Genomic DNA, 22,804 nt, shown 5'->3' on the forward strand with positions numbered 1-22,804 from the left:
TTCTCCACATCTGTGGGACCAGGACCACAACATCCTTTTATGTCCTCTCCATGTTACCGCCCAACAAACATCAAAAACATAATTCCAAGTGTCCAGTATTTTTTAATTTACAACTCTCTCCCAAAAAGTATGTTGTCTGAATTCGGGACTTTATGGTGGGTGGTTTTATTTGTGACTATTTCAAGATTACTGCTCATATGTACTGGAACGGATGTTTAAACTATCCACGACCTCATGTCATTCTCATGTGAAGAGCTGTGATAGTTGTCTCTTAAATGTTCAGCTTTGCACACTCTTGGCATTCTCTCAACCAGCTTCATGAGGTAATCACCTGGAATGCATTTCAATTAACAGGTGTGCCTTCTGAAAAGTTAATTTGTGAAATTTATTTCCATAATGCGTTTAAGCCAATCAGTTGTTTTGTGACAAGGTAGGGGGGGTATACAGAAGATAGCCCTATTTGGTAAAAGACCAAGTCCATTTTATGGCAAGGACAGCCCCAAATAAGCAAAGCGAAATGACAGTCCATCATTACTTTAAGACATGAAGGTCAGTCAATCCGGAAAATGTCAAGAACTTAGTTTCTTCAAGTGCAGTCGCTAAAACCATCAAGTTCTATGATGAAACTGTCATGTTTGCTCCCGCTCTTCCCTTCCCCTGGCGCTTGAGGGCGCCAGATTACCCTGCATCACACGCTCCTGCCATCCATCACCCACACCTGCCTTCTCTCGTCACTCGCATCAGCGTTAATGGACTCACCTGGACTCACTTATTACATGTTAATTTCCTCCCCTATATTTGTCTGTTCCCTTGCTCTGTTCCCGGCTGCTGCATTGATTGTTTCTTGTCTAAGTTTTTGTTTGCTGACGCTGTGCTTGTCTCGTTATATGTCCGTCATTTATTAAATGTTACTCCCCGTACCTGCTTCGTCTCTCCAGCGTCATTTTGCGTGACAGAAACTGGCTCTCATGAGGACCGCCACAGGAATGGAAGACCCAGAGTTACCTCTGCTGCAGAGGATAAGTTCATTTAGAGTTACCAGCCTCAGAAATTGCAGCCCAAATAAATGCTTCACAGAAGTCAAGTAACAGACACATTTCAACATCAATTGTTCAGAGGAGACTTTATGAATCATCAGGCCTTCATGGTCGAATTGCTGCAAAGAAACCACTACTAAAGGACACCAACAAGAAGAAGAGACTTTCTTGGGCCAGGAAACACGAGCAATGGACATTAGACCGGTGGAAATGTGTCCTTTGGTCGTGAGTCCAAATTGGAGATTTTTAGTTCCATCAGCCGTGTCTTTGTGAGATGCGGTGTGGGTGAACGGATGATCTCCGCATGTGTATTTCCCACCGTGAGGCATGGAGGAATAGATGTTATGGTGTTAGGGGGCTTTGCTGGTGACACTATCTGTGATTTATTTAGAATTCAAGGCACACTTAACCAGCATGGCTACCACAGCATTCGGCAGCGATTATGCCATCCCATCTGGTTTGGGCTTAGTAGGACTATCATTTGTTTTTCAACTGGACAATGACCCAACACACCTCCAGGTTGTGTAAGGGCTATTTGACAAAGGAGAGTGATGGAGTGCTGCATCAGAGGACCTGGCCTCCGCAATCCCCCGACCTCAACCAAATTGAGATGGTTTGGGGTGAGTCGGACCGCAGAGTGAAGGAAAAGCAGCCAACAAGTGCTCAGCATATGTGGGAACTCCTTCAAGGCTGTTGGAAAAGCATTCCAGGTGTGCAAAGCTGTCATTAATGGAAAGGGTGGCTATTCGAAGAATCTCCAATAAAACATATATTTGGATATATAACACTTTTTTGCTCCCTCTAAACACCAAACAAAGGAAACATTTGTAATAAGGTCATCCAAAATACATGATTCCATGTGTGTTATTTCATAGTTTTGATGTCTTTACTATTATTCTACAATGTAGAAAATTGTAAAAAATAAAGAAAATCCCTTGAATGAGTAGGTGTTCTGAAACTTTTGACCGGTACTTTGTGTGTGTGTGTGTGTGTGTGTGTGTGAGAGGGCTGGGCTACATGTTGTGTGTATTCATGTGTTTGTCTCTGCCATGCTCATCTCATCTCTCCATGTTGTTTTGTTCTTTTGTTTTCCCATCCACCACCTTGGCTTCGCAGTAACCAGCATCACGTGACCGAGAAGGCACTGTGCAGGTAAGGGGTCCCCCTCTCTGTGCTGCATCCACCCAGCCTGCCTGCCTGTGCCATTCTGTCTGTAATCAAGGCAGGTTGGCACTCCTGCCCCTACAAATCCTCCCTCGAAACACCAAACACAGGAAACATTGTAATAAGGTCATCCAAAATAAATCAAATTCGAAATCTAGGAAATAACAGCCGGTGTTCCGAGAAAAAAAAACATATCTCTTTGATTTGCATGCTCCCCATCTTGATTGGTGGCAAATCACGTTAAACCACTGTCCCTGTAGGTGGCCTGTCTTTCATTTTGATCACTGTCTGTCGGTGAGCATTCTCTCTCGTTTCCACCAGGTCATTGGTCATCCTATGGCCGATTTCTGCCCACTTGGATTTTCACACGGTAACGGTAATAGCGAGTAATAGCTTGAATATGAAAGTAGTATAGTGTACCTATACATTGTCTTTGTTGTATCAGTCACTACTCTTGTGTGCGTACAGTTATTCAGTAGTGAAGTCTCTGCTCTTGGTAGAAAGCAAGGGGTTTGGTGATTATATTGTATAATGGGTCCTGCTTTAAATGACATTTAGCTTATAAAGCCTTCATAAGCACTTCATAAATGTGTTACAAAGCATCTATGGCCGTTTGTCATACTTTACAAATGGTTCATAAATGTGGCATATCCGTGTGACATAATCACCAATGTCAATGTGGCATAACCATCTTATGTCGAATATGATATAAACATGTGCTTTATAAAGGGTGACATGTTGTGCTGAAGGTTGGAACACGCTCTAAAGTGAAGTCCGTTAGTCACATTATACCTAATCTCGTTCCCAGACACTTCCGGCCAAATGCGCGAAAGGTCTGATGGACCAATGCATCAAACCTTTCCTTCGTTTATTTAGGATTAGGTTTAAAATCAAATTTGAACAGAAACTGTGGAAATGGGAAGGGTTTAGTCATAATTAGGACTTTGTGGCTGTCCTTTATAAAACAGCAGAATGTTAATAATATTGACAGAAAAGTGTCAATATTAGTGTCCTGTAATACTTAATTTGAAGTGAGATACCTTCGGTCATTCATAACACTTCCATAAAGACACTATATCGCATGACGCTGTACTTACATTAAAGTCAGACCCCTTTGTTCATTCATAACACACACACACAGGTTTAATGATGCAAACACAAGTTAAGTGCATTCCTACCAAGTGTCTTGAAAGTCAGTGGAATATGTAGAAAAACATTCAGCATCTTCCCTTTGCTAACTGTGGTGCACAGTAATTACGTGTGTGAGAGGGAGTGGCTCATTTAGTGCATGTTAAGCATCTGTTTGCACTCTCTCACGCTCTCTCTCGTCTCTTTCTCTCGCTTGCTTTCTCACTCTCGCTCTCTCCATTCTTTCATTAATTCATTCATTACGACTCCAGACATGGACTTATTAATGAAGGGACATCTGTTTCATTAATGCTGAAAGGGGCCCCGGAGTCCGGCGTGCAGGCTGGGCAGACCTCTCGCTTACGGTTGCCAAGATTCACCTTCCATTGATCCAGTGGAGGTGGCCCTTCTGTGCATGTTCAGCCAGCACAATGCCCAGCCCAGAGAATCAGTAATGCCCAACTTGGACAGACCGCTCTGAAGGGCACGAATAATGGAGTTTAATTAATCATAGCCCAGGCAGGGACTTTGGTCTGTTGTGTTATAGAAAGGCATCATTGGGGCGGCAGGTAGCCTAGTGGTTAGAGCGTTGGACTACTAACTGAAAGGTTGCAAGATCGAATCCCCGAGCTGAGCTGACAAGGTAAAAATCTGTCGTTCTGCCCCTGAACAAAGCAGTTAACCCACTGTTCCTAGGCCGTCATTGAAAATAAGAATTTGTTCTTAACTGACTTGCCTAGTAAAATACAAATAAAAAAAACTTACGCGCTATGAAAATGGAGGCATGGCTCTGGCTGGCGTCCTGGACTAAAAAGCAAGGGTAAAGCATCCTTACAAACAGTGAGTCTCTTTCCTGTATGTGTGTGTGTGTCTCTCTGTGTCAGTGTGTGCGTGCATGTGGCTCCGTTTGACAGTTTGCGCTGTGCTCTTTGGTAAACAAGTAACTAATTGATGTGGCCATTGTAAACAGGGCCAGAGAGGAAGGGGGTGGGAGAGCTGCTGCCTCTCGATGTGCTGTGTCAAGGGAGAACTCTGCGGTGCGGGAACGTGTGGATCAGTTGCAGCTCTCTGGTGGATTGTCGTCAAGGTCAGGTGCTGCAAAGAGGGATCACAATTCCACCGAGGGTCAGGCTAAATGTGACCCAGCTAATTACGCTAATTAGCTGAACAAAATCTTCATCAGAATGGCAAAGGTTCAGGCATAAATGCACGATTAAAGACTGCGGCACGGATTTAACTGAGGTTATCTGACCATTATGGTAACCGTTTGACTTTAAACGATGATACCGTACAGTGAATAGCGTTTTATTTTGTGGGCTTTGTTTTTGTGTAAAGAGAGCATTGTTTTGCAGAATTCGGCGAATAATAGGTTTGTAGTCAAAATAAGGAGAGAATTGTAAAGAACTTGATTTGAAAATATAAAATGTAATGGTTGATTATATCATGCATGAAGTCGAGTCCCATCACTCCATTCCTCCCCCAGTCTAGACAGGTTCACCTTTAATTGATTGCTGATCAGAGGCTTTTACTGTTAAGTCAGGCCATTCAACCACTATAGGAGTGATGCAACGCTGCTAACATTCAAGAGAATCCTTGAATAAGGATTACATATACAGTGCCTTGGGCCCTTGACTTTTTCCGCATAATATATATTTTTTAAACATATTTTTTTATAAATTAGAAAAATGGCCAACCTGTTTTTGCTTTGTCGTTATGGAGTATTGTGTGTAGATTGATGAGGGAAAACAAACGATTTAATACATTTTTGAAAAAGGCTGTAAACTAACAATATGTGGAAAAAGTCAAGGGCATGTCTGGTGGGGTAAGTGTGTGTCAGCTGTGTGTAAGTATGCAAACAATTTGGGATTTTCAATACATTGTTTCTTATAAAAAGAAGTGATGCAGTCAGTCTCTCTTCAACTCTTAGCCAAGAGAGACTGGCATGCATAGTATTTATATCAACCCTTTGATTACAATGAAGAGCAAGACGTGCCGTTCTGGGCCAGCTGCAGCTTAACTAGGTCTTTCCTTGCACCACACAACTGGACAGTAATCAAGATAAGACCAAACTATAGCATGCAGGACTTGCTTTTTGGAGCATGGTGTTATCTTTTTATTACAGCCAGACCTCTCCCCATCTTTACAACCATTGAATCTATATGTTTTGACCATGACAGTTTACAGTCTAAGGTAACGCCAAATAATTTAGTCTCCTCAACTTGTTCAACAGCCACACCATTCATTACCAGATTCAGCTGAGGTCGACAACTTATGGAATGATTTGTACCAAATACAATGCTCTTAGTTTTAGAGATGTTCAGGACCAGTTTATTACTGTCCACCCATTCCAAAACAGACTGCAACTCTTTGTTAAGGGTTTCAGTGACTTCATTAGCTGTGGTTACTGATGCGTATACGATTGAATCATCAGCATACATGGACACACTTGCTTTGTTTAATGCCAGTGGCAGGTCATTGGAAAAAATAGAAAAGAGTAGATGGCATAGAGAGCTGCCCTGCGGGACACCACACTTTACGTCCTTGACATTAGAGAAGCTTCCATTAAAGAAAACCCTTTGAGCTCTGATAGATATCTCTGAATCCACGATAGGGAAGAGGTTGAAAAGCCATAACACATATATTTTTTTCAACAACAGGTTATGGTCAATAATATCAAAGGCTGCACTGAGGTCTAACATATCTCCCACAATCTTCTTATCAATTTCTTTCAACCAATCATCAGTCATTTCTGTCAGTGCAGTACATGTTGAGTACCCTTCTCTATAAGCGTGCTGAAAGTCTATTGTTAATTTGTTTACAGAGAAATAGCATTGTATTTGGTCAAACACAATTTTTTCCAAAAGTTTGCTAAGAGCTGGCAGCAAGCTGAATGGTCTGCTGTTAGAACCAGTAAAGGCCGCTTTACCACTCTTGGCTAGTGGAATTACTTTGGTTTCTCTCCAGGCCTGAGGCCAAATACTTTACTCTGCTCAGATTAAAAATATGACAGATAGGAGTGGCTATAGTCAGCTACCATCCTCAGTAGCTTCCCATTTAAATTGTCAATGTCATTATTGATCGATAACAATAATTTTCCACCTCTCCGACACTAACTTTACAAAATTCAAACTTGCAATGCTTTTCTTTCATTATGATTATTATTTTTTGCATGAATACGATGGCTCACTGTTCATTGTTGGCATTTCCTGCCTAAGTTTGCTCACTTTGCCAATGAAGTAATCATCAAATGGTTTTGTGATGAATAAGCCATCTGATTCGATGAAAGATGGAGTTGAATTTGTCTTTCTGCCCATAATTTATTTTAAAGTACTCCAATGTTTTTTTCCATCGTTCTTTATATCATTGATCTTGGCTTCATAATACAGCTTCTTCTTTTTGTTGAGTTTAGTCACATAATTTCTCAATTTGCAGTAAGATGTGCAGCCACACTTATTAGGCACTTCTTTTAACCCATCTCTTTCAACTATACAGTTTTTCACCAATCCATGGAGCCTTAACAGTTCTAATAGTCAGTTTCTTAACAGGTGCATGTTTATCAATAATTGGAACAAGAAATGTCATAAGTGCTTTAAGTGCAGCGTTTGGATGCTCCTTATTAATCACATCAGACCAATACATATTTTACATCATCCCAAATACAGTACCAGTCAAAAGTTGACACACCTACTCATTCCAGGGTTTTTCTTTATTTTTACTATTTTTTTTACATTGTAGAGTAATAGTGAAGACATCAAAACTATGAAATAACACATATGGAATCATGTAGTAACCAAAAAAGTGTTAATCAAATCAAAATCTATTTTAAATTTGAGATTCTTCAAAGTAGCCACCCTTTGCCTTGATGACAGCTTTGAACACTCTTGGCATTTTCTCAACCAGCTTCATGAGGTAGTCTCCTGGAATGCATTTCAATTAACAGGTGTGTCTTGTTAACCTCTCTAGGGTACGTGAGACGGTAGCGTCCCACCTCTTCAACAGCCAGTGAAACTGCAGGGCGCCAAATTCAAAACAACAGAAATCCCAAAATTAAAATTCCTTAAACATACATGTATTTTACACAATTTTAAAGATACACTTGTTGTAAATCCAGCCACAGTGTCCGATTTCGAAAAGGCTTTACGACAAAAGCAAACCAAACGATAAGGTTAGGTGAGTGCCTATTCACAGAATAACACAGCCATTTTTCCAGCGAAAGATAGCTTTCACAAAAAGCAGAAATAGAGATAGAATTAATCACTAACCTTTGATGATCTTCATCAGATGACACTCATAGGACTTCATGTTACACAATACATGTATGTTTTGTTCGGTAAAGTTCATATTTATAACAAAAAATCTGAGTTTACATTGGCGCGTTACATTCACTAGTTCCAAAAACATCAAGTGATTTTGCATAGCCACATCATTTCAACAGAAATACTCATCATAAATGTAGATGATAATACAAGTTATACACATGGAATTATAGATATACCTCTCCTTAATGCAACCGCTGTGTCAGATTTTTAAAAAACTTTACGGAAAAAGCAAATCATGCAATAATCTGAGACGGAGCTCAGAACAATAGCCAAATTAGCCGCCATGTTGGGGTCAACAGAAACCAGAAAATACATAATAAATGTTTCCTTACCTTTGATGAACTTCATCAGAATGCAGTCCTAGGAATCTCAGGTCCACAATAAATGCTTGATTTGTTCGATAATGTCCGTTATTTATGTCCAATTAGCTACTTTGGTTAGCGCGTTAGCGGTAAACAATTCCAAAGTCACAAAGCGCATCCACTATAACGTGATGAAATGTCCAAAGGTTACGTAACAGTCAGTAGAAACATGTCAAACGATGTACTGAATCAATCTTTAGAATGTTGTTAACATACATCTTGAATAACGTTCCAACCGGAGAATTAGATTGACTTCAGAAGAGCGGTGGAACGGAGGTTCTCCTCATGTGAAGGCGTGTGTTCAATGCGTGGTCACCTCATGGCAGTGATTACTAATTCCTGTCTCCTTCGGCCCCCCTTCACATTAGAGTCATCAGACAAAGTTCCATTGACTGTTGACATCTAGTGGAAGCCGTAGGAAGTGAAAACTCATCAATATCTCGCTGTAATTTCAATGAGAGCTTGGTTGAAAATCTCCCACCTCAGAAACAATTCAAACAGGTTTTTGCCTGCCATATGAGTTATGTTATACTCACAGACATAATTCAAACCGTTTTAGAAACTTCAGAGTGTTTTCTATCCAATACGAATAATAATATGTATATATTAGCAACTAGGACTGAGGAGCAGGCAGTTTACTATGGGCACCTCTGTGCACCTTTCATCCAAGCTACTCAATACTGCCCCTGCAGCCATAAGAAGTTAAAGGCCCAGTCAACTTAGTGTATGTAAACTTCTGACCCACTGGAACTTCCGACTTCAAACTGTATAAACTTCCTACTTCAACTGTATATCCATAAAATGATGCCAGCCGATTCATGATTTCGACTGGCTGAGAAACGCTGCCTGCTTGTCTGTCTCGTCCCGACTCCCGACACGTTCACTTCTATCCAGGCTGTTTCACAACCGGCCGTGATTGGGAGTCCCATAGGGTCGCGCACAATTGGCCCAGCGTCGTCCGGGTTTGACCGGTGTAGGCCATCATTGTAAATAAGAATTTGTTCTTAACTGTCTTGCCTAGTTAAATAAAGGTTACATTTAAAAAAAAAAAAAAAATGGGAAAGCAGGAGATCAAATTTGAATATTGAAGCAAATGTTGGAAATGTCGGAGAGACAGACAGCAAGATTTATACAAATCTCCGCTGTTGAAAACTAAATGTTAGTCTAAAAGAAATGTGAGCATGTCTAGATGCTTTTTATAGTGGAGATCAAGTTTATCAGTTGCCTGGCTGAGCTGATGAGAATGTGGATTGCGCAGTCAGATGGAACAGAGTGAATAGGCACTTTAACGTCATAGATTTAGCCAGTGATAAATTGTGGAATTTTATTTTCCCTTTTGTCTTGGACATAAGACTGTAAAAACACCAGCAAATTAGCTTCAAGTAATTTTAATTTAATTTAGAAAATCTGTCCCAAACTATTCAGAAAGTATTCACACCCCTTTATTTTTTAAACATTTTGTTGTGTTACAAAGTGGGATTAAAATGGATTTGGTTGTCATTTCTTGTCAACGATCTACACAAAATACTCATGTCAAAGTGAAAACAAGAAAGTTAGTTAATGGAAAATACACTAATATATCTTGATTACTTAAGTATTCAAATGCATGTTAGAATCACCTTTGACAGCAATTACAGCTGTGAGTATTTCTGGGTAAATCTCTAAGAGCTTTGCACACCAGGAGTGTACAATATTTGCCAATTTATTCTATTCATTTTTTTTAAAGCTCTGTCAAGTTGGTTGTTGATCATTGCTAGACAACCATTTTCAAGATTTGCCATAGATTTTTAAGCCGATTTAAGTCAAAACTGTATGCCACTCAGGAACATTCAATGTCGTCTTGGTAAGTAACCCCAGTGTATATTTGGCCTTGTGTTTTAGGTAATTGTCCTACTAAAAGGTGGATTTGTCTCCCAGTGTCTGTTGGAAAGCAGACTGAACCAAGGAAACATTTTTTTCCCTCTAGATTATTGTCTGTGCTTTTTTTTTTTTTAACTCCTTAGTCCTTACCGATTACAGGTATACCCATAACATGATGCAGCTTCAGCGGTCCCGTTCTGTGAGCTTGTGTGGCCTACCACTTCGTGGCTCAGCCGTTGTTGCGCCTAGACGTTTCCACTTCACAATAACATCACTTACGGTTGACCGGGGCAGCTCTAGCAAGGCAGATATTTGACAAGCTGACGTGTTGGAAAGATTTGAAAGTCGCTGAGCTTTTCAGTACGTTCCATTCTACTACCAATGTGTGTCTATGGAGGTTGCCTTACTGTGTGCTCGATTTCATACATCTGTCAGCAACGGGTATGGCTGAAATTGCCAAATCCCCTCATTTGAATTCAGGACAAAATGTTAATTTCTTTGCCACATTTTTTGCATTATTACTTTAGTGCCTTAATTGCAAACAGGATGCATGTTTTGGAATATTTTCATTCAGTACAGGCTTCCTTCTTTTCATTCTGTCATTTATGTTTGTATTGTGGAGTAACTACAATGTTGTTGATCAAACCTCAGTTCTCTCCTATCACAGCCATTAAACTCTGTAACTGTTATAACATCACCATTGGCCTTATGGTGAAATCCCTGAGCGGTTTCCTTTCTCTCCGGCAACTGAGTTAGGAGGGGCGCCTGTATTTTTGTGGCGACTGGGTTTATTGATACACCATCTAAAGTGTAATTAGTAACTGTATCATGCTCAAAGGGGTATTCAATGTCTTTTTCATCTACCGATAGGTGTCCTTCTTTGTGAAGCATTGGAAGACCTCCCTGGTCTTTGTGGTTGAATCTGTGCTTTAAATTCACTGCTTGACTAAGGGACCTTACACATAATTGTGGGGTCAGAGATGGGGTAGTTTTTACATTTTAGTCATTTAGCAGACGCTCTTATCCAGAGCGACTTACAGTAGAGTGCATACATTTTATTACATTTTTACATACTGAGACAAGGATATCCCTACCGGCCAAGAGCAGACGCTCTTATCCAGAGCGACTTACAGTAGAGTGCATAATTTTTTTTTTTTTTTTTTTTTTTTTACATACTGAGACAAGGATATCCCTACCGGCCAAACCCTCCCTACCGGCCAAACCCTCCCTAACCCGGACGACGCTATGCCAATTGTGCATCGCCCCACGGATCTCCCGGTTGCGGCCGGCTGCGACAGAGCCTGGGCGCGAACCCAGCCCAGCCTGGGCGCGAACCCAGAGACTCTGGTGGCGCAGCTAGCACTGCGATGCAGTGCCCTAGACCACTGCGCCACCCGGGATGGCGTAGTCATTTTAAAATAATTTTAAACACTATTATTGCACACAGAATCCATTCAACTTATGTGACTTGTTATGCAAATTTTTATTATCTTATTTAGGCTTTCCATAACAAAAGGGTTGAATACTTATTAATTTGTAAACATTTCTAAAAACATAATTCCACTTGGATATTATGGGGTATTGTGTGTAAATCAGTGACACAAAATCTAAATTTAATCCATTTTAAATTCAGGCTGTAACACTACAAAATATGGAAAAAGTCAAGGGGTGTGAATACTTTCTGAAGGCACGTATACAAATCTATGCAAGGTTTTAAATATTTTTTTTAGTCAAATGTTTGGACTTCTTGCGGTCAATTTGCGGTTTACAAATTATGTTTCGGCCCCCTGACCATCCGCTCAAGAAAAGAACGGCCTGCTGCTGAATCTGGTGTAAATTATTCCCTATATAATGTAAAACACTTTAAGACCTTGTGGAAAGTGCTATTTATATTCAGGTAATTTCATGTCATTATAGTTTTTTTTCAGAGCTTTTCCAATATGTATGTACATCTAGTAGAAGGAACCATTTGAAAGCTAGCCTCCTGCACTTAATAGAGAAGTGTGTGTGTGTGTGTGTGTGTAAATTTCTCTCCATCACTCAGCCCTGCAGCGTTTTCATACCAGCCGATCCAGTCTCTGTTAACTTAATCCTACTGTATGAGTTTTCTTATTGTTGCTACAGGTGGGGGTGCTCTAGTTGAATTTAACCCTAAGTGACAGGCAGAGGGATGTATTATTAAGACTGCTTTAGGGCACGGTCTATTCCTGGAGCCTTTAGCTCAAACTTGTAACACTATGTCCTGTTTGTGAACAATGCAGACATACACGGCCATCCCTGTTGGACTGAAAATTGGGCATTTCAACACCGAACCCCTCAAAAAAAAGGCCTCCTTTTTTCTTCTTCTTGTTTTTTTCTGTACCAGAGCAGGACATGAAAGTGGAGGCATTAATTATTCAACAGACACCCTTACAAGTAATTAATTTGATGTTGAGTTGGTTCGCATCACTCCTGCACAATCCAGTGAGAAAGGTGTGGAAAAGTCTAAGCTTTCAGTCATGACCTGGAGCATAAAAACTAATCTGCTTATTTTGGGATCTTTCAGTCTCTGTTCCCCTGAAGCATTCAGCCCAAAGGGTGATGGCAAGTCTAAGGCTAAACCGTTTTTTAGCAAAGCCCTCCTCTCGACATTACCAGAATGATCGTTCCACAACGGCTGACATTCTGCCGTGATACTCATATCTTTTACAAGTGCCAGATATGGGCTATTTTGAATCTGGCTATTGTGAAAGTTTTTTTTCTAGTATTAAAATAGCATTAGATTTAATTACTGCAACTAACATTATTGGTTTTAATAGTTGTGTTAAAGGGCCCTGATTAATCAAGTGCTTACGCAACTAAGCTACAATGGGTTTCTCATCCCTGATATATAAAAAAATATATACTGAACCTGCTTTGTTTTGCATGTTGCTCTGTTTTATCCATTCAGTGTTTAGGGAGTCAATGTGTTATTGGCATCTGGACTGATGCATCATTGACTCCCATTCAAACTTTGTGTTATGTTCTACTCTTTAATATCCCTCTATGGCTCGCCCATGAGCCTAGTTTGGTTGAAGTGTAGGTAATGAACACAAGCTGTGCGGGCTACCTGTGTCCATATGGGTCCCATGATAGACCCTCCCGACCATCTGTAGCTTCACTGCATTAGCCAGTGGCAAAATCTTTCGCCTCTGCTCCTTTCCTGGTTGGCTATTTTAATGGCTGCTTAATTCAAACTTTTTCATTCATCCTAAAGCTTTTCGGGTTTTCTCTTGAATCATCATGTAAACAAAACCAAAGTTCTAGCCAGGGCCCAGTTGTAAGCTAAAAGGAGACTATATCAGAATTATAGTTCCCTGGTTAGCATGCAACCTAGTATTGTTCACCCCCGACTGGTCTAAGATTTTGTCTACACGAGTGAGTAGACAATGGTTTCTGTAGTGTTCTTCATACTGTATAAACACATGACAAAAGCAGAGGTAAGAAAGCCAACAAAGGCCTATTTTTTTACTGGAAATTAAACTCATCTTGATCGTCCTCTCATCTCTTTCAGTGTCGATCTAATCATGTAACTGTGACAGTCATTGATCAAAAAGCAATTTTTCATGCTGAACAACCCAGGCAATATTAGTCAAACAGCGCACTGCTCTGCTTCGCTCGCGTTGATCGGTCAGCGCTGTTGAAAATAGTTATATTTTTCTGGAATAAAGTACACTAAGCAATCGCCTGAGACATGACTCATCTGGCTATACAGTGCATTCGGGAAGTATTCAGACCCCTTGACTTTTTCCACATTTTGTTATGTTACAACCTTATTCTAAAATTGATTAAAAAAGCATTTTCCCTCATCAATCTACACACAATACCAAAGCAAAAACAGAAGTGCCTTATTTACATACGTATCTGGACCCTTTGCTATGAGACTCGAAATTGCAATGTAATAAATTTACCTTACACGTTATGTTGGCTGACAATTTGTTTGCTAAGCTATCCTTACGAACCGCATAGCTTATCATTACATCAGTATGTACCGATGTTATCTAGCTACCTAACGTTAGTTGGCTACTAATACATCAAACTTGCCAGTATATTAACTATATGCTATCTAACTAACTACCCAACGTTTATTCACTTGATTATTCCCATCAAATTCACTCTGACGATCTACTCCGATTTCAGAGCACTCGTCTGAGTGTACCTGTGCCAGAGTGCAGAATAACTGATACATTTACGAACGCTCAACACCAGTTGAATATGGCTGGTGTCAGTAAGCGTAATTAAATTGTTGCAAGCAGCACAGTTAGTCACCAACTCTCTGGATAACATGAAAACAGCCTAATCAGCTCTGCTAGGGCGAGTAAAATGACCGAAGTGAGGTGTTCTCTCAATTGTGTCTGGAAGTAGCTAACAAGCTAGCCAATGTTAGCCAGCTAGCTTGGGTGCTTGACTGCCGTTGTGAGGTCAGAACGCTCGGATCTCAACCCTACTCCTCGACCAGAGCATCCATTGTGCGCTCTGCAAGATGGTCACCTCGCTTCACGTCCTTAGGAAACTATGCAGTAATTTGTTATTTTGCATATTATTTCTTACATTATTAGCCCAGAAAATCTTAAGTGTTACTACATACAGCCGGGAAGAACTATTGGATATAAGAGCGACATCAACTTACCAACATTATGACCGGGAATATGACTTTCCCGAAGCAGATCCTTTGTTCGGACTTCCACCCTGGACATTGGTTCTAATCCCAGAGCCCGACTCAAAACAACGTTGTCGCCGCAGGAAAGGCAGACAGAGCGGCCTCCTGGTCAGACTTAGAAGGCGAGCACAACATCCACTGCTTCCGAGCATATTACTCGCCAATGTCCAGTCTCTAGACAACATGGTGGACGTCATTAGGGCACGAGTTGCCTACCAGAGAGACATCAGAGATTGTAACATTCTCTGTTTCACGGAAACATGGCTCACTCGGGATATGTTGTCAGAGTCGGTACAGCCACCGGGTTTCTTCATGCGTCACGCCGACAAAAACAAACAGCCGTGTATATCCCCCCCACCCCCCCAAGCAGATACCTCGACGGCCATGAAAGAACTTCAGTGGACTATGTAAACTAGACACCATATATCCTGAGGCTGCATTTATTGTAGCTGGGGATTTTAACAAAGCTAATTTGAGAACAAGGTTACCTAAATTCTACCAGCACATTGATTGTTGCACTCACTCGAGCAAAACACTGGACCACTGCTACTCTAACTTCCGCGATGCATACAAGGCCCTCCCCCGTCCTCCCTTCGGGAAATCTGACCATGACTTGTTGCTAAAACTTAAACAGGTCGCGCCCGTGCTTAGGTCTATCCAACGCTGGTCAAACCAATCGGATTCCACGCTTCAAGATTGTTTCGATCACATGGACTGATTTTCCCGTGTCGCCTCAGACAATAACATCGACATATACGCTGACTCGGTGAGTGAGTTTATTAGGAAGTGCATTGGAGATGTTGTACCCACTGTGACTATTAAAACCTTTCCTAACCAGAAACCGCGGATTGATGGCAGCATTCGTGCAAAACTGAAAGCGCGAACCATCGCATTTAATCATGGCAAGGCGACTGGAAACAGACCGAATACAAACAGTGTAGCTATTCTCTCCACAAGGCAATCAAACAAGCAAAGCGACAGTATAGAGACAAAGTAGAGTCGCAGTTCAATGACTCAAACACGAGACGTATGTGGCAGGGTCTACAGACAGTCACGGATTACAAAAAGAAAACCTGCCCCGTCGCGGACATCGACGTCTCATTCCCAGACAAATTAAACAACTTCTTTGCACACTTTGAGGACAATACAGTGCCACCGACATGGCCCGCTACCAAAGACTGTGGGCTCTCCTTCAACATGGCCGACGTGAGTAAAACATTTAAACGTGTTAACCATCGCAAGGCTGCCAGCTCAGACGGCATCCCTAGCCGCGTCCTCAGAGTATGCACAGACCAGCTGGCTGGTGTGTTTACGGACATATTCAATCAATCCCAGTCTGCTGTCCCCACATGTTTCAAGACGGCCACCATTGTTCCTGTTCCCAAGAAAGCTAAGGTAACTGAACTAAATGACTATCGCCCCGTAGCACTCACTTCTGTCATTATGAAGTGCTTTGAGAGACTAGTCAAGGATCATATCACTTCCTGATACCTGAAAACAACCTCAATTGGCTTACTGCCCCAATAGGTCCACAGATGACGCAATCGCCATCACACTGCACACTGCCCTATCCCATCTGGACAAGAGGAATACCTATGCAAGAATGCTGTTCATTGACTACAGCTCAGCATTCAACACCATAGTACCCTCCAAACTCATCATTAAGCTTCAGACCCTGGGTCTCGACCCCGTCCTGTGCAACTGGGTCCTGGACTTCCTGACAGGCCGCCCTCAGGTGGTGAAGGTAGGAAACAACATCTCCACCCCGCTGAGCCTCAACACTGGGGCCCCACAAGGGTGCGTTCTCAGCCCTCTCCTGTACTCCCTGTTCACCCATGACTGTGTGGCCTTGCACGCCTCCAACTCAATCATCAAGTTTGCAGATGACGCTACAATGGTAGGCTTGATTACCAAGAACGACGAGACAGCCTACAGGGAGGAGGTGAGGGCCCTCGGAGTGTGGTGTCAGGAAAATAACCGCTCACTCAACGTCAACAAAACAAAAGAGATGACCGTGGACATTCAGGAAACGGCAGAGGGAGCACCCCCTTATCCACATCGACGGGACAGTAATGGAGAAGGTGGAAAGCTTCAAGTTCCTTGGCGTACACATCACGGACAAACTGAAATGGTCCACCCACACAGACAGCGTGGTGAAGAAGGCGCAACAGTGCCTCTTCAACATTAGGAGGCTGAAGAAATGTTGCTTGTCACCTAAAACCCTCACTAACTTCTACAGATGCACAATCGAGAGCATCCTGTCAGGCTGTATCACCGCCTGGTACAGCAACTGCACCGCCCTCAACCGCAGGGCTCTCCAGAGGGTAGTGCGGCCTGCACAATGCATCACCGGGGGCAAACTACCTGCCCTCCAGGACACCTACAGCACCCAATGTCACAGGAAGGCCAAAAAGATCATCAAGGACAACAACCACCCGAGCCACTGCCTGTTCACCCCGCTATCATCCAGAAGGTGTGGTCAGTACAGGTGCATCAAAGCTGGGATCGTGAGACAGAAGCTGTTTTTCAATCTCAAGGCCATCAGGCTGTTAAACAGCCATCACTAACATAGAGAGGCTGCTGCCAACATACAGACTCAAATCACTGGCCACTTTAATAAATGGATTTAATAATGGTATCACTAGTCACTTTAAATAATGACACTTTAATAATGTTTACATATCCTACATTACTCATCTCATATGTATATAGTGTATGTTATACAATCTATTGCATCTTGCCTATACCGCATCCATATATTTATATGTGCATATTCTTTTTCCATCCCCTTACATTGTGTGTATAAGGTAGTTGTTGTGAATTTGTTTGATTATTTGTTTGATATTACTGCACTGTCGGACTAGAAGCACAAGCATTTCGCTACACTCGCATTAACATCTGCTAACGATGTGTATGTGACCAATACAATTTAATTTGATTTGATTGAACGCACTGAGAGCGAAACAATCTGAATTTACAAATGGAAAATCTGAAAACGCTCTGAATTTATGAACTTTGACACCCCAGATTGAATTTACGAACCCACCCGTAACACACCTGAAGTCGTAAAATGTCTAGCTAGTAATTTGTTATGCCAACAAGCTAGCAAGAGGTTGCATTGCAACAGCATCAACTTCTGGTAAACAGGCGAAGCGCTAGTACGCTCAAATGAAAGGATACCATTTGTTTACAGTATACTAAAATAAACTAATATGTAGTATATACTCAAGTATGTAGTATACATTATGTTAGTATGGGTATTCGAACATAGCTAGTGTCCTTTGCTCCCACTTGCCAAACACCTGCCCTCACCGTTGTTAACAGAACGGCGGGAAAACAGTGCCCGAAAGGTGGGGGCGAAGGACACTGTCTACAGGTGCTGCCTCCTGCTAGCTTTTAAGGAGGACTCCGGTACACAGCAGGCGGGGGGCAACACTGTCGCTCCACTTCAGCCTGCGTGTACCGAGTTCTCCGTAGGACTAGCTAACTAGCACACAGTGTCCTTCGCTCCCGCCTGCCAAATACCTGCCCTGAACACTTTCTACTGCTGTCGCCATTGCCTCCTCTTCTGTATGGTTTATTGCTGGTTGGCATCCAACATGATGGTACTTCCTGTACTGGAGCTCCCCCACCTCCCGCCTGTCCTAGCTTAAAAATGGACCAATAAAAGTATAAAGGGTTTCACTTGCAACATATAGTTAAATGCACTAAAGAGGAACTATGGAAGATGCGCATGTTGGAAGATATATGGAAGATGCGCATGTTCATCCCCAGAATCTTTTAATGTGTATTTTCAAAGGATAAAGCTAACATTAACAACTTCATAGTTAAGAACACTATAACAATATGGAAGAAAATGAAATGTATTCTAGAATAACCAAGATCACGCCCTAAAAACACAACTCTTTGGAGCCATCCTTGGATAGCTTTTCAGAATTCATTGATTGATTGGTCCACATGGAAAACTAAAGGCAAATATATACACTGCTCAAAAAAATAAAGGGAACACTTAAACAACACAATGTAACTCCAAGTCAATCACACTTCTGTGAAATCAAACTGTCCACTTAGGAAGCAACACTGATTGACAATAAATTTCACATGCTGTTGTGCAAATGGAATAGACAAAAGGTGGAAATTATAGGCAATTAGCAAGACACCCCAAAAAAGTGATTCTGCAGGTGGTGACCACAGACCACTTCTCAGTTCCTATGCTTCCTGGCTGATGTTTTTGGTCACTTTTGAATGCTGGGGTGCTTCTCACTCTAGTGGTAGCATGAGACGGAGTCTACAAACCCACACAAGTGGCTCAGGTAGTGCAGTTCATCCAGGATGGCACATCAATGCGAGCTGTGGCAAAAAGCTTTGCTGTGTCTGTCAGCGTAGTGTCCAGAGCATGGAGGCGCTACCAGGAGACAGGCCAGTACATCAGGAGACGTGGAGGAGGCGTAGGAGGGCAACAACCCAGCAGCAGGACCGCTACCTCCGCTTTTGTGCAAGGAGGTGCACTGCCAGCCCTGCAAAATGATCTCCAGCAGGCCACAAATGTGCATGTGTCAGCATATGGTCTCACAAGGGGTCTGAGGATCTCATCTCGGTACCTAATGGCAGTCAGGCTACCTCTGGCGAGCACATGGGGGGCTGTGCGGCCCACAAAGAAATGCCACCCCACCCCATGACTGACCCACCGCCAAACCGGTATGCTGGAGATGTTGCAGGCAGCAGAACGTTCTCCACGGCGTCTCCAGACTCTGTCACGTCTGTCACATGTGCTCATGTGCTCAGTGTGAACCTGCTTTCATCTGTGAAGAGCACAGGGCGCCAGTGGCGAATTTGCCAATCTTGGTGTTCTCATGGCAAATGCCAAACGTCCTGCACGGTGTTGGTCTGTAAGCCACAACCCCCACCTGTGGACGTCGGGCCCTCATACCACCCTCATGGAGTCTGTTTCTGACCGTTTGAGCAGACACATGCCACATTTGTGGCCTGCTGTAGTCATTTTGCAGGGCTCTGGCAGTGCACCTCCTTGCACACAGGCGGACGGTACGGGTCCTGCTGCTGGGTGTTGCCCTCCTACGGCTCCCTCACGTCTCCTGATGTACTGGCCTGTCTCCTGGTAGCGCCTCCATGCTCTGGACACTACGCTGACAGACACAGCAAAGCTTTTTGCCACAGCTCGCATTGATGTGCCATCCTGGATGAACTGCACTACCTGAGCCACTTGTGTGGGTTGTAGACTCCGTCTATGCTACCACTAGAGTGAGAGCACGCCCAGCATTCAAAAGTGACCAAAACATCAGCCAGGAAGCATAGGAACTGAGAAGTGGTCTGTGGTCACCACCTGCAGAATCCATCCTTTTTGGGGTGTCTTGCTAATTGCCTATAATTTTCCACCTTTTGTCTATTCCATTTGCACAACAGCATGTGAAATTTATTGTCAATCAGTGTTGCTTCCTAAGTGGACAGTTTGATTTCACAGAAGTGTGATTGACTTGGAGTTACATTGTGTTGTTTAAGTGTTCCCTTTATTTTTTTGAGCAGTGTATGTATTTCCATGACAGAATTAAAATTCATTTTGGACTGAAAATATAAATGCAACATTCAACAAGATGTTACTGAGTTGCAATTCATATAAGGAGATCAGTCAATTGAAATAAATTCATTAAGCCCTAATCTACAGGTTTCACATGACTGGGAATACAGATATGCATCTGTTGCTCACAGATACCTTCAAAAATAAAAAAGGTTGAGGCGTGGATCAGAAAACCAGTCAGTATCTGGTGTCATTGCTATTTGCCTCATGCCGCGCTGCACATCTCCTTCGCATAAAGTTGATGAGGCTGTTGATTGTGGCCTGTGGAATGTTGTCCCACTCCTCTTCAATGGCTGTGCGAAGCTGCTGGATATTGGCGGAAACTGGCACACGCTGTCGTACACGTCAATCCAGAGCGTCCCAAACATGCTCAATGGGTGACGTGTGGTGAGTATTCAGGCCATGGAAGAATTGGGACATTTTAAGCTTCCAGGTATTGTGTACAGATCTTTGCCATGTGGGGCTGTGCATTATTATGCTCAAACATGAGGTGATGGCGGCGGATGAATGGCACGACAATGGGCCTCAGGATCTCGTCAAGGTATCTTTATGCATTCAAATTGCTATCTATAAAATGCAATTATGTCCGTAACTTGTGTTTCCTCATATCATAACCCCACCGCCACCATGGGGCACTCTGTTCACAACGTTGACATCAGTAAACCGCTCGCCCACACAACGCTGTCTGCCACCTTCCGATACAGTTGAAACCGGGATTCATCCATGAAGAGCACATTTCTCCATCGTGCAGTGGCCATCGAAGGTGAGCATTTGCCCACTGAAGTCAGTTACGACACCAAACTGCAGTCAGCTCAAGACCCTGGTGAGGATGACGAGCACGCAGATGAGCTTCCCTCAGACAGTTTCTGACAGTTTGTACAGAAATTATTCGGTTGTGCAAACCCACAGCTTCATCAGCTCTCCGGGTGGCTGGTCTCAGACGATCCCACAGATGATGAAGCCGGATGTTGGGGTTCTGATCTGGCATGGTTACACGTTATGAGGCCAGTTGGACCTGCTGCCAAATTCTCTAAAACGACGGAGGCTGCTTATGGTAGAGAAAATAACATACAATTCTCTGGCATCAGCTCTGGTGGACATTTCTGCAGTCAGCATGCCAATTGCACGCTCCCTCAATACTTGAGACATCTGTGGCATTGTGTTGTGAGACAAAACTGCACATTTTAGAGGCCTTTTATTGTCCCCAGCTCAAGGTCCACAGGTGTAATGATCATGCTGTTTAATCAGCTTCAGCTCATGAAACATTGGAGCAAAACTTTACATATTTTTGTTCACTATATATTTTCAAATGCATGCAACTTAAAAGTTTTCTCATGTAATTTCGATTTGAAATCATCAGAGCAATCATGAGGGAATTCTAATTGAGTCTGAAAAGGATATTCATGTGCTAGGTAAGATATACAAAACCTTGCAGAGATCCTATCCAACTGACAATCTCTTACAAAAAATATAAACTATTGGAACATTTAAAAAAACTGATATTGGCACAGGATGGAGTGTTGGAACGTAACTAACGAAATTAGGGTTAATGAAAATGTACACTTAACCCAGTATAAACGAATGTATAGAATTTATTATACAGAAGATACAATTAACAAATTGTAAAGCACAACGGCAGAGTCATGTCTTAAGTGTAAAACTAACAATGACTCAATAATCCATGCATATGAGGGTGCAGTGAGATCTGATGGGTTGGCGATACTTTTCTAGGCAATCATCTTGAAAAAAACATATACTTAAAATTCTGGAAATCAACCAATCGTCCATCGTTAACACAATGGAAAGGTTTAATGCTTTATTATCTAAATGTTGAAAGTGTGTGGGCAACATAGACAAACAAAATTGTGCAGTTTGAGGCCATGTGACAGAGACATTCAGGCGCTGGAGATGGGGGTGTGAGCAGGTGGGTCTGGGCAGGTGTGATGTCACTGGATGTTTGTAGACACAAAGTCTCTTTTTCAAGGGAGACCTGGCCAAGAAGGCAGCAACAATCAATACATTACATAATTAAAATATACAACAACATGATCCAGCCTTTAAAAAAGCATTTACACTCCTCTGATCAATATTTTAAATTCAATCAGTGGTACTAACATATCTAGATGAAGCATGGATTGTAGACTATTCCATGCGTCAGGTGCACTAGAAGAGAAGGCAGTCTTGCCTAATACTGTGAATGTACTGGGGACTTTAAGTAGCAACCACCTAGCAGACCGGGTATAGTAAATGCTGGTGGTGAAGGAGACCAGACTACATAGGGAGTTTACCCAAAAGGGCTTTGTAGATGAACACACATATGTATCTTTCTGCACATATAAAGTGAGGTCCAACCTACCATTTGGTACAATGTGCAATGGTGGGTGAGTAACTTGGCATTTGTAATAAAGCGCGAGGATGCATGATAAACAGTCCAGTCTCTGTAAGACGGAGGATGTTGCATGCATATACAACAAATCCCCGTAATCAATTACAGAGAGAAAAGTGGCCTGAACAAGCTTCTTTCTAGCCATACGCGGAAAGCAAGCCTTATTACGAAAATAAAAATCCAAATTTCAATTTAAGCTTTGTCACAAGATTATCCACATGAACGTTCAAGGACAACTTGTCATCCAACCAAATTACCTAGGTATTTGTAGGATGAC

The 22,804-nt window shown here is 42.3% G+C and overlaps 1 protein-coding gene across 2 annotated transcripts in view; it reads left to right on the top strand.

Annotated features, from left to right (window-relative positions):
• LOC111958222 (serine-rich coiled-coil domain-containing protein 1) overlaps positions 1 to 22,804 on the top strand; it is a 112,661-nt gene that overhangs the window by 64,549 nt on the left and 25,308 nt on the right. The window contains exon 10 of one of the 2 annotated variants that reach the window (XM_023979429.2): positions 2,154 to 2,189. The exons of the other annotated variant lie outside the window; for it this stretch is intronic. Within the exon in view, the coding sequence (XP_023835197.1) occupies positions 2,154 to 2,156 (3 nt within the window). The 3' untranslated portion in view covers positions 2,157 to 2,189. The remainder of the gene's footprint in view (positions 1 to 2,153; positions 2,190 to 22,804) is intronic. 2 annotated transcript variants of the gene reach the window in all.

Source organism: Salvelinus sp. IW2-2015, linkage group LG33 (genome assembly GCF_002910315.2).
Source record: "Salvelinus sp. IW2-2015 linkage group LG33, ASM291031v2, whole genome shotgun sequence".
In the NCBI taxonomy this organism is placed as follows: Eukaryota; Metazoa; Chordata; class Actinopteri; order Salmoniformes; family Salmonidae; genus Salvelinus; species Salvelinus sp. IW2-2015.